This window comes from Ischnura elegans, chromosome 5 (genome assembly GCF_921293095.1).
Source record: "Ischnura elegans chromosome 5, ioIscEleg1.1, whole genome shotgun sequence".
Classification (NCBI taxonomy): Eukaryota; Metazoa; Arthropoda; class Insecta; order Odonata; family Coenagrionidae; genus Ischnura; species Ischnura elegans.
In genome coordinates this window covers 87366031-87379455 of record NC_060250.1, presented here as the reverse complement: position 1 = coordinate 87379455, position 13425 = coordinate 87366031, and the positions used below count along the sequence as shown (strand labels likewise).

Below are 13425 nucleotides of genomic sequence, written 5' to 3'. Positions count from 1 at the left end.
TCAGCAAAGGACATCTCAACAAGGCACATGCTGACTACACCAAAGATTGAGAGAGAGACGAGTATTGGACGATGAGGGAGGGAGGAAAATACACTGGCAATCAAAGAGTCCACATAATAGGGATAGTAACCTTTTATGCTTCCCCCCCCCCTTTGTTTTCATCTAATGAAATACCGTATATCTCCGAATATAGTCCCCCCTTTTTTTCCAAAAATGGCAGCGGAAAAGTAAGGGGGGGGGACTATAATCGAGTGTAATCCAATTTAGCATACTAAAGGTGACCATAAAGTAATAAATAACGGCATAATGGCTAATGTTCTCGTAGTCTTTCAATTTGAGTATATTTATGAGGATTATAATCGGAGATATTAGTAAATACTGCCACGTTTTACCGGAAATTAAGACAATTTTTACCACAAATGTTGTACAAATACGATTATTCCGATTCAAATAGCATATCGAATATGCGTTTTCACGGAATCCATCGGGTAGCCGCTAATTTTTCTTGGAAAAGTATTGTTAGAATAATTCAATCGACACTGATCACTTAATGACGCAAAACAGTAAATAATTAAAATGAAAACTAAACACACACTATCATTACATCAATCGAACACTGGAATTGAATCAATAGTATATGTACCCGTCGCTCATTTAATAACTACACGATTTAAATAATTGCGAAAAATAAACAGATAAAGTGAACCTTTCGTGACGATTTAGCATTTCATTGCGTCCGTAGCTACTATACGTCCGTGCGGTTCGTGTTTACAACCACTGCCTTTACCGCTTTCACAGAACAAGAATGCGCAATAGGTGATGCATTTGTTTCTGAAAAGGCGCAATAATCGACGACTTTAAACCAAAAGCGCCGGCATTACTGCATTTGATCGAAATACAGCGACTCAGCATCGAAAGTGTAATCAATTTATTGAGGAATATCTTCAATTCGTCAGGGTAAATAGGATCGATAAATTAGTCGCATAACGTTTCGCAATTATTTCCGCGATATTTTCTTTATTAAAAATAATTTTACGTTCAACAGTGAGGTGATGGATCAAGTAGAAAGATGAGGATCAATCCTGCCGCAGATTAGAGGCCTTCAAAGACGGAGTTTCGATGCCAATTTAAAAATAGCCGTTGCAGAATACGCCGTAAATCATAGTATTTACAGCGCTAGCAAAGCGCTAATACATCGCGGAAGTCATTTCGGGGGTCTCGATGCGGCAGATTCAAAGAATTAGAGGAAAATATCGTCGAATTTGTGCGCAAATGAGGAGCAGAAGCTCTTTGTGTAACTTATGCAATGATTCGCGACGAGGCATTGAAAATTGATATAATTTTTTTTCAGTTTTAATGTTTGTTGGAAAAAGTTTATTTCTTAATTTTATTACTTTGATATTTGTAAGTCCTGTAGTTTAATTGTTTTGCTTAGCAGGCATTTGATAGCAATATTTTTATAATATTTATAATTTATTTAACACAATTTTATTTAGATTTCCTAAATTCTTCAGGTCACTTGGATTTGTGATGACTTGATGGGTGTGTTACACTGGATCTAAGGAAGTTTCAGGGCCAAATGCAATACTGTTTATGGGCTTTAAGTTAAAGCTTATATATTGACATTGTCTGTAGTCATTTGGAAATCAAAAATATTAATAATTTGTGAAGGTTTAAAAAATACAATAGCCTTGGATACTTAAAAAAATTTCTCATTTCTTCATTACATCTGGTTAAGGAACTATAAATTACTGATACATGCAATGGATCACAACATGTTTTAGGTATAGATATTTTGTAGTGATGGAAAATATGTGAACAGATTTGTTCTTAATCTTCACAGAAAATAATAGTTTTTTATCGAATCTAGAATCTTAACTTGCTAACCACAGAAAAATTGCCTTCCTTTACATTTTAAAATTTTTCCCAAAACTGAAGTCTCAAAATTGGGGGGGGGGGGACTATATTCGGGGGGGGACTATATTCGGAGATATACGGTAATCATTGAGCAGGTTTCTCCTTCCAACCAATTTCATTAAGACAACACCTCCATAATCCATCAACCCATTCCAATTTCCTCACACCACACCCCACTGTATCCAGAGGACTGAGTACACCAAGGGAAACACAGAGACTTCATTGACACACCTAAGGAATCTTCCTCAATTATTCAGCTGTCACCACTCTGAACCACTCCCTATCCCTCACCCTAATCCTAGAGCAACATCCCACAGCAAACCACCACCTAAAAACAACCCCTTCCCCTCCACATACTGCTGGAATATATGGACAGAACAGAGGACCTAAGGGCATATTTTAAAATGGTGTGAAACATTGAATTGCATCGTGTTCAGCTAAATACAGTTTCTCAGTAGAATCTGCAACGGGTTTTCATTCATGATAGAATGCTTGCACCACATCTCATCCGAAAGACCTATTTTTGATTCATAGTTCTCCATATTCCTACGTAAATACATTGGAGAGTACAGGCCATAAATTACATCCTCTTTAATTTTTGCATCTACATAACAAAGGAGTCTGATATGGATATAACCAATTGCCACTCTCCACAAGGAAAATATAACTGTGAATGAAACCATGGAAGAAATCATTTAATTGAGTCGATGAGTCATGAAAGAATAACTCATTAGCCTTCTTGAAATTTAGGCATTGCAGAAAAAAAACACATTTTCTTTCCATTAACTACTACAGCCGATTCCCAATTATCCGCCTGTGGTTTATTCGTGTTGTGGATTCTCCGTGCATAGGTCTACACAATGACAGTGTAGTTCCTGATGTCTCGCAGTCCCGGTATACTTAAATAAGTCTCGCACTGGATTTGCAGCACCAGTGCAAAATCACTGTACAATTCTCTTTTCACAATCTGTAATCTCGTAGCCACAGATGCATGGTTTTCCGACACTAGGTATTATGTGGAGAAGTAGGAATAAGAGTAAAATCACGTTATCGCCACTAAAAAGATTGCAGTTGGGAAAAGAAAGCTATCTAAAATAACGAACAATGAGCGTACATAATAATACATTATTTGATTTAAGTAAATTGTGAAAATTACGTGAAATTAAAGTGAAAGTTTGTATTATCCACGTTTTCTGATTATTCGTGCCACCTCTCCCCTTCATTAGCCCGGATAATCGGGAGTTTGCTGTACATAGAATTAGATACCAGAAAATACACATATGATGAAAATTTTACAAGTAATGATTGATATCATCATAATTTATTCTTACCCTTGTATCCTGTATTATCAAATGAGTAAGTCCTTTGCATCTTCCAAAGTTTGGCTCCTTCTCCCCAGAAGATTCCTCAACGAAGAGATACTGAATTCCTTTATCTGTCACATAGTGTGACAATGAAACATTCAACTCCCTATCAACAAATTATAATTAATTACTCAGGATGAAATATATTCCACAGACTAAAGCATCAAAGCATATAATCATTTTCACCTCAGCCTGGGACAATTCGATCCGAGAATTCCCAATTCATCATCATGGATGCCTGTCCTACTTAAGTCCAAAACTTCCAGATGGCTAAGAACAGAAAATACATTTTTTAAAGGTAATCGCGGCATTTTGGAACAATTAGCCAAACTTAATTCCTTCAGTGATTCCTGAAAATAAAAAAAAACAAATAAACATTGAAATGAATGTTGATTACATTTATAACCAAAAATTCATTTAAAAGAGATATGTAACAAATTTTAACCATAAAAATTACAAAACATAAACCGACACAAATGTAATGATGATATATATAAAGCTGAAGCCAGAGGGAAAAAATGGAAAGAGGAAAGCATTCTTTGGTTCTGATCAAACCATCTTCTTTGCCCCATCTGTCCAGGATGTCTATCTTCTCCCGGGATCCTGTCGTATCTCGCCAGCAAAGCTAAGAATTGTTGTAGCGAGCTTACGTTGTGGGACACCATCCTTACACTCACCTCCACACCAAAATGTTGCCTAAGCAGGTATACTAAGCTTTCGTCATCTATCGGTGGCCTCAACTCTTTTGCTGCACTGATTTTAGAGGTAGCGTATTCGACCCGTGTTTGCCTGTCATCATCTGGGTATTTTCGCATGTTGAGGGCTCTCCTTACTTCCATCTGTTGCTCTTCCCCCCAGTATTGCTCCTGGAACATCGTCCGGAATGTTGCGAAGTCTCCATATAAATGCTGCGTCGTGGCAAACCATTCTCCAGCTTTCCTGATCATCCTTTGTCTCACTACACGTAGTTCGTCATCTTCTGTCAAGCGGTACATTTCCCAACACTCTTTCAGCTCCTGGAGGTATCTCATGGGTCTTGCATTGTGTCTTCCATCGAATGATGGGATCTTCATTTGCACCACACCTAAGGCTGTTGGTGCTAGGGTTAGCCGAGTGCAATCCTCCTTAACACGCCATGTAATTTCCATTATTACGCCCTCGTCCAGATCGATCACTTTGCTGGTGGACTGCTGATTAAATTTCGTCACCATCCTCTTCTCTGTTTCTTCTATCCTCTCCTTAATCTCTTCAATCCCAGCCTTCAGGTTTGCTAGGCTTGAATCCAACTCTTCAAATTTCTCTCCAGTCTCGCCAAACTTTGCCCCTACTTCAGCGATTATTTCCTCCATTTTCTTCTCTTGCTCAGTAAATCTCCCACCATTTTCTTGCTGGAACGCCGTTAGCCCTTTGTTGATATTCTTTATCGTCTCCTCTAACTTTTTGTCTCTTTCTTCTTGTTTGCTATCTCGCCTCTCCAGTTCAGCCTTCAACTGACTATTTCGCCTCTCCTGTTCTTCCTTCAACTGACTATCTTGCCTCTCCTGTTTTTCCATCAGCTGTCTTAGTAGCACCCATAGGTCACTATATCCTTGCTCCTCCGTCTCAATCTCAAAGTCATGGGTTTCTATATCTATCCCTTCTTTTATTAAAGGCGGTTTTAAACGCTCCTGCAGCTCAAATTTCGCCCCTTGAGTCGTGGATCCCCGCTCCCTCAACAAACTTTACAAATCCACCTTTTTCAGTTCGTAAAATTTTTTCACTCCCGCCATTTTAAATTCCAGCTTTCTACGACGCCACTCGTTTTTCAGGTGTCCTGTGGTCTCCATCCTCTCGAGAAGTTGTGCCCTACACATTGCGGCGCCAAAATGTAACGAAACTCACCTTCCACTTCTTATTTTGTGTTACCCTGGGGTATAGAAATACACTTAATTAAGAAATAACATGCACCATAATCACTTTTTACAAATTATATTCAAAATGTCGTAAAGAAGACTAATTGGGCCCAATTTACAATCTGATATTATACAAATATATTGCATAATTTCCCTTTCTGTTCCAATGTGCACAATCAAAAATTTTCTATACATACAACTGAACTCCCGCCACGGAAATCTTTGGTAAAAGGCAAAAGATTTATACGAACTGACTTGAGTCCTTTTCTTCTTTCTGCCGATCTTTTTAGAACACATCTATCTCTTAGTTCTCTCCATGCACGATTACGTTAGTTTTTCTTTCCGCGTCCCTCACTACCATTATTGCCTCCTCACTACGATTGCTAATTTTAATTTATTTATTTAAACAAACAGCATGGCGGTTTTTTTATAGCATCCTGCATAATTACATATGATTTGATGATAGATTGCAAGTGAATATGATCATTAGTGAATTAAATTTCAAAAGTATGATTTAAACGGCTATCATGTGGCAATTTTCCCCTCTCGGCAGAAACAGCCGTAGTGATGCCTGTTGAGTGATTTTTTTGTCGTGATGTAATTACCTTCGGTAACAATGAAAACTCACTATAGCAACAGATTTCTCTGTCCCCAGGAGCTGTCATTTAAAGGGGCTTCCACTGTATTTGTATTACCCCAATTCAAATAAAAATCTCTGTTAGTTGGTGAGTATCTGTACTATCCCTTACGCAGTATCTTTCAGCGAGAATAAAAAGCATAGAGTACTTAACAGAGAAATAAAAATGAAAAATTAGAAACATGCATTGGTGAACTCATGAAATTAACTACTCTGGGTTAGTTAACCTATAACAAATATTATCACGTCTTAATGACCAGTGATTAAATTTTCAGATTAGCGAGTATTATAAGAGCTTTAAACAGGTGCTCAGCAGTATCAAATACACAACTAAAAAGTATTTACAGTAGACTCTCGTTAATACGAACAAAGTTATTACAAAGTTCTCATTTTTACAAGGAAAATTGTAGGCCCAGACGAAAAGGCTAATCCAATCTACAGTATAAGAAACGTTTTTACAAAATTTTTGCTATAACGAAATTAAGAACCCCAGTTCGAGTCCCGGGGATTAAAAAACAAACTGTATTACAAAGATCCGTGGATAAGCAACGGCATTTATACACTAACGGAACCCACTCTTTGGGCACAGACAGAACACTGTCTATCAAATCCTTTGTGAAATTAGTAACTGTTCAGCATTTTTCCTGTTCTTCCTTCCCATGGACAGTACTCTTATTTGGCTCGACTAGTGTCACACGCCCACCTAGATCAGTTCGTCACAATTGTGGTTTAACGCAACATTGTAATGCAATGTTGCTTTCTGCAGGATATCCACACTTTTTGATGCCTTGCATATGTTTATCAACCTACAAACAAGCTATCGGAATGCATCTTGTTCGTATGTTGAAGACTTACTGCATTTGGACATAATTTAATCGCGTGTACCATACTCTGAAAGCTATTCCTGAGTGTTAGTATAAGTACAGGAGATTGAATAAGGAATTTTGGCGAGGCATTTTTCTTTTGCAATGATTCCTGAAAGTAACACTCTTAATACGTTTTTTATTGCAAACCTCCGGTTAATCGGTCCCGTGAACTCCGTAATAACGAGACTTTACTGTATAACATTTGAATCTGCTACTACATAGTACCAGATTTTTATGCAACACAGTCAAATAAATTTGAATGCACCATGCCTTCTCCTCATCTCATAGCAATGACACCAAATGAGATTTACAATGACACCAGATTGAAAACATTGAGTGGGGTATGTCATGTATGAAATATAACAAATTGGAAACAAATCCAAATAATTCAGATATAGGCAATGACTTATAATTCCAATTTTCAAATGTATTTGTACTGCTATCCCCACATGTACGGGGGTCAAATTGAATGGGCACCAAAGAAAAAAGAACAACTACACTCCGACTTAAATTAAAAACTCTATGATGTTAAGAAAAAACACTGTAAATCTAAGAAAAAGCCTTGAAATATAAATTAACCATAAAAAGCTTGTCTTTAATTCTTACCTTACATCGGAATGATATCAAATTTAAGATTGTTGCATCAACACTCTCATTTGATAGGTCCAACCTCTCCATACCTGAGGTAATTAATAAATGTAAATGTGGACGGTGCAGTAATCTTTCTTTCTTCAGAGAGTCAATTATATCATTGACCAAAGATACAGCTAAAAAATAAAAAAGGGATGATTTATATTATTAAAATAGGGATTGTTTCTTTAAGAAATCCCTATTTTCCCACATATGCTGTTAGTGAGAGCTGCTGCAGTACCGAGCAAGACCTCATTTCTCGATGACAATAGAATTTAAAGAAAGAGTAACACTCCATCATTAGGGTTGAAAAAAATGAATATTGCACTGAACTGGACACTAAAGATGGAGCAGACAGGGTTTCAGAACCGCACAGGGAGAGGAGAGAGTAACAAGGAGGAGTTCCTAAAGAGATGACTGACATGCTTTCTCCACCATGGGACACACGTTTACAAGAAAAAGGTTATTACGTAGCATTGTTTAATGTGCGTTCTTTCGTGAGAAGCACCCATATGAAACGCCTGTTACGGGAAAGCATTCATTTAAATAAATAATGGTGAATGTGTTTTTATTTTTTGATGTTCTTTTTTGTCGAGCCAAAATTGATATTTCATGTGTCTTTTGGTTTTGGCAATTGTGTAGAATTGTTATTAATTGGGCAATAGTTCTCATTCACATTTGTAACAGCTCAGTTATCTCTGCCGAATCTTCCCTCATCCAACCCATGCCGCATTATGATAAATAAATTAACTAAGGTAAATAAGCTTAATTAAGATAAACATAGCTAAGTGCTAGATTTTAACAGGTTACAGGCCCACGATGAATGCCGGATGCAGGAAAGGGATTTTGAAATTAATAAGTAGGGATGGTCGGATTGGATACTTCAGATCCAAATATCTGCAGATAATGCCCTTCATCGGATACTTAGGATCCAAATTCGTTGAAGGCATGGATCCGAAATTTTAAATTTATGCTTCAGTGAATGCAGTGTCTCATACGAGGGAGTGGAAAGAGTTCCGATCCTACCTCCGCATGCGCAGTTGCACTGCAATGTTGCTTTCTCGTTCGTAGCCTCATTGCTTGAAAGAGGGTGGGAGCATTCCCCCCCCTATCCTTTACATGCTTCTGCTTCCCATTCCTTCCTCTCACTGAGCGTCGTCCCATTGTTCCCGCAACTCATCGTATGTGGTGCTAATGTTGTTCTAAACATTGTCAACTGTGTTGCAGATTGTGCAGATGCAATTTAATTTAATAATATAATGATAAAAATGCCTTTCATTGAGTAGAAACGCTTTTATTGACGTAAAGAGAACCAGAGCGTGCACTGTGACATGAAACTGTTGCGAGCAAATGCAAAATCCCCTTCACTGCAACTGAAACATTGTAAAACACAAGTCAGTATGCGATGAGAAAGTGACAAAATTTGGAGGAAACTTAGGTGAGGAATATTAAAATTCAATCAATGGTTTATCTGAAGATTGAAGCCTATTTTCATTTCCAAACACAAGCGTAAAAGTTTAGATCATAAGTGTGTAAAGATTTTATCATTTTTTTAAAATAATTTGAAAGGTTATAAAAATTATTTTAATCAGTAAAAATATTTAACTGCATATGTACATTTAAAAAGCATTCCTTTGATTGTATGTACCCTGAAGAAACTTGAAGAATTACTTCGTTTTAGAGCAGGAATTTGAGAATGCATTTGGATCCGAAAATATCCAAAGATCCGGCTCCGAAAACAGTTATGCACATGTTCTTCTTCATTCTTTTGACCGTAGGAGGTAAACGTTTAAATTTTGGTAATCCTAAAATACTTTTGAAGAATTGATCATCGATAGGCCTTAATCAATCATGAGATATTTGCAGGACTTAAAAAATAAAAAAATAAAAACAAAAAACAACATATTTGAAATTCATGGTTCATTGAGTGTGGTTAATTTCATTAAAGATGAAAAAATTATTTCCGAAGTTGATGATGAAAACTTGGTTCAAAAGTTATATTGATAAAAAATGTTCAATTAAGAAATAAGCAGGTGAAGCAGAGAAGAAATAGACATTTTAAGTGCAAAATAACTTTGCCACTGAAATATCCCATGTACTTGCCGTGTTGGACCCTTAGTGACTACAAACTTGTCACATGAGGTATCACTTGCCTAATGAAGGTTGAAATCACAATAAGATGCCTTATATACATCAAAGATAGAGATTAGACATAAGAGCAATGCAGTTCAACCCTGAATCTAATTAACAGCTTTAAAATGCGGACTCAGCAGTTATCAAACCCCTATGGGTGCTTGGTATTAGAATTTTCTTACAGATGGTGACTTCTAAAAGAGCATCTTCCTCAGAAGAACTACCACCCTGAGTGAAATCTGGTATAAAATTGTGTCTAAGGAAAATGACATTAATGGAGTCTGGTTTGATGGTTTATTAATTGCATCTAATTATACCCATTTGGTATAATTTGAAAAAGCCACTCCAAAGGGCGAAGACCTGTACGTAGCTCACAAGCTGTTAATAAGTTTGCTGGGACAAGTTTACTGAGGCACACAACAGGGTATTCAAGAGATATGTATTATAATTATTTAGAGCCTTCCGAGTATTAACATGATAGTATTATCAGGTTTCCAAAAGGGAGGTTCTACAGAAGCCAGGAGCCAACATGTTACATGTCTAAAGTGAGATGATCCAGTATGAAGTCAATGAAAACTTCATCCACTTCAACCGTCTTCTTGATAGAACTAAGGTTTAATATCAATAGCTATAAGTAATGGTTTACTGACATCAGCTCAAGAAAATAATTACTTTACCTAAGCTAAATTACTTACGAAGGCAATCAAAAGGGCCATCAACATAAATGAACCTTCCTTGGTCCATTAGATTCTCTTGATAATCCTTGCACCAAACTTTATCAATGTTTTTAGCTATGTTACGCAGGCAAGCTGCTTTCAAAGATTTCACTGGTTTATGCTGAGGCATGACTGTCAAACTGAAAAATTTGAAAGATACACAAATGAAATTGGAACACTCCTATTACACACTCCAAACTATTCCATGACTGACTGATGAAAATAAGAAAAATTTCCACTAAGTGAAGGATTTCAACACTCAATCATTTCATTCACGCACCAGTAACTTTTCATTCTTCCATGGCATGAGCTCAAGTTAATGGGGATCTTTAGATTTTAGAAATAACCTAAGCCAACATAGAATCTATACCCACTGAGATCTGGACTCAAACCAACAAGGATGATAATTCATGCTAACAGCTTCAACAAATTAAGTTACCAAGACTTACAGTGGTTTTACGGTACACAGGCCAGATTTTAAAGAGCCTGGTTCAAGAACAGGTGTGGAGGTAACATCTGTGACGATGATAACATCTCCCCTATGAACTTTTGCCACCTCTTTAAACACAAGACAACAGCTCATTAATCAATACTCATAAAAATCCCCCTCAGTGAACACAATTACGATAAGGAATGGAAAACCATACAGCATATTGCAAGGGCTATCAACCAGAAGTCAATGAAAATATTTTCAATAAAGCCGAAAAATAAACAATCTTTGTCAATGGTATCTTCCCTCTCCCCTATCAACTCTCCAAAAATGTGGTGCAAGATCCCTTTTCTAAGAAAGATTTCCCACTGTTACCTCCTGCTTCCCTAGAGAAAAATACAGGGTAACATATTACACCCTCTCAACTCTCAAAACAATGCTGCTCAATTGCAATGACTGTTCCCCATCTAAACTAGTCAAATCATGAATTCATAGTCCATGAAGAACTAAGTGCAAAGATTGTGACATGAAGTATATAGGCAGAAGGGAAAGTGGTGTCAACATTAGAGTGAGTGAGCTTCTTTACTGTAATAAAAATAAAAAGAGCAAACTTTGCCAATCACTTGATAGAAAATCAATCATCACAGCAATTTTATGTCGCAAATCTTTCACTCAGAGGGAAACAGGAGGTGACTCGAAACCCTGGATTTGTTGGAGATAATCCAACCCTTCTAGAACAACACCCCCCTGGCCAATGAGCAAGTGCTTGACTCCTCTCTTTTCCATCCCCATGCACAAATTTCTACAGTGATAATCATAAATATTTCTGTTATCTTCCACCTGTGTGCTATTATTGTATTCCTGGAAATTGTACCACTCATTGCCAATCATAAGAATTACCTCAGTGATCTATGTGCCATTACATTTCCAACAAAACATTATCCCATGCCAGATCATTAATGGCAGAACCCTGAACTACCATTGACCATCGTGCCGTGATAAAATTGAATTGTTAACGACTTTTTTTGTGACTCCTACTCCCCTCTTTCAAACCTCCCACTCCTAAATTCCTGGACTAACGACATGATGAACTCTTCAGCCTCTCTCTCACCCAAAACCCCTCCTCCACCTGACATACCCTCCCTAAGGGAGCCTCCTCCCCCTACTTCTTTCTACCATATGGCCAAGTTCTATCCCCTTCCTTCATCTCTGTTGACCAATCTGTTCCACCTAATTACCTTCCTCCCTCCCCCACCAAGCCTGGTATATAAATTGATGTGATAGACCTCCGTAGAGTTCATCAGATGATGACGTCCTACGTTGAAACCATGATTGTGTAAATGTGAATAAATATTCCATGTGAAAGCACAATGTTTCTTCTTTCAATCTTTATTGTGCCTTGAAAAACTAGGTGCGCTCCCGCAAATCCTTCCTTTCTCCTCCTGAACTCCAACCCTCCCTAGCCCCCCATTTCCTCACCCCTTCCCCCTCCCTGCTGGTCGAAGATCAATCAACACAGGAAAATCCATCCACCCAACCTAAGGCCACTCCTTCCCCTCTATCCCTTTCCACCTCACCACATAACTCCCAACTCATTTCACTCTTTTCCAACAGTTAGATGTCCTTACTGTTGCACTTGACTTGGAATAAAAAGAGATGTATGCATTATCATTTACCTGAAGATGTAACCATATTACAAAACCTTGGTCGTGCCAATTAAAATATTTTCAATGAACCTATCAGTTTCTTTTCATTCCTATTCTGATTTTTAAAATGACCTCTCCCACTTTTCTTTTAATGACACCCACTACCAACAATAAAATAGCCGAGCAATGGGCAATGAGCAAGTGGATTCTGTCCTTCCTATACTAATCTTTTCTAGGTCTCTCTCTCGCATGATACCAACTCTCTCAAAAATTGCTTCCATATCATGCCACCACACATTCTTTGACAGACCTGCACCAAAAAATACATATCCTCCCTCTATTGACCACCAAAAGCCAGGCTCTAAACCTCTATGAATTCTCAAAGATCCTTTCATCATTCTTTCCAATCCCAAGTCCACTTCTCACCCCTTCCCCAAATGTCTGTGAGTTACTGACAGAATACCTCCAAATTTAAGCAGCATCTTTAAAACTCACCCACTCCTCAAATCCATGCCATATACCAGTCGCCCCCTCACTTGGCCAGCACCCCAATTAAAAATCCTGCCCTATTTTCTCTCCCCTTCCGACCTCCTTTATTACCACCATGAAGTCTGTTTCAATGTCCTCTCCCATTAATCCATTATTGTGCAATGGTATAAGCATAAAGATACAATATAAAGTCACAGAAAGTGTATGAAAGGGGTAGGAAAACACTACAAAAAAATGGAAGAAGACAGTTGTGCTGTGGCGGATGGGAAAAGCTAGAAATCAGAGGTTAATAATGCAGCCTGACTGATACTCAAAACCACAACCTTTCCCTTGGTGGATGCAGATGCTCTACCAGGATGCTGAGATTTACCATGATTTTGGTGGGGTTTGTAGATCAGAAAAACCCTTACATGTGAACCCACCAGAGTGACCAATAGATGGCACTATGGAGCTCACCACTCATTAACAGGAGAAATATTTGACAAGGAGGACACATGAAGGAAAGCAAAGAATAGCATGCTATTCACACGATATCACAGCATAATATGTACCAAACTGAAAAGCAGTGGACTTGTTATTTTTATGAATGATCCATAAGTTTGAGGCGTAACTGGTAGCACTGGGAATAACAACTGTATGCCAAGCCTATGTTTTCATAAATAGATTTCTCAACTTCCCAATATTAAGTAAAAATCAAGTATGTAC

At 37.7% G+C, this 13425-nt stretch overlaps 1 protein-coding gene and 1 pseudogene across 1 annotated transcript in view; both read right to left on the bottom strand.

Moving 5' to 3' along the window:
• Positions 1-13425, bottom strand: part of LOC124159203 — a 34499-nt gene that overhangs the window by 18471 nt on the left and 2603 nt on the right. Inside the window, exons 2-5 of the mRNA XM_046534851.1 lie at positions 10135-10295; positions 7283-7443; positions 3468-3631; positions 3249-3387 (exon numbers count right to left, since the gene is read on the bottom strand). Coding sequence (XP_046390807.1) covers positions 3249-3387; positions 3468-3631; positions 7283-7443; positions 10135-10285 — 615 coding nt within the window. The 5' untranslated portion in view covers positions 10286-10295. The remainder of the gene's footprint in view (positions 1-3248; positions 3388-3467; positions 3632-7282; positions 7444-10134; positions 10296-13425) is intronic.
• On the bottom strand, positions 5331-5443 carry LOC124159903 (annotated as a pseudogene).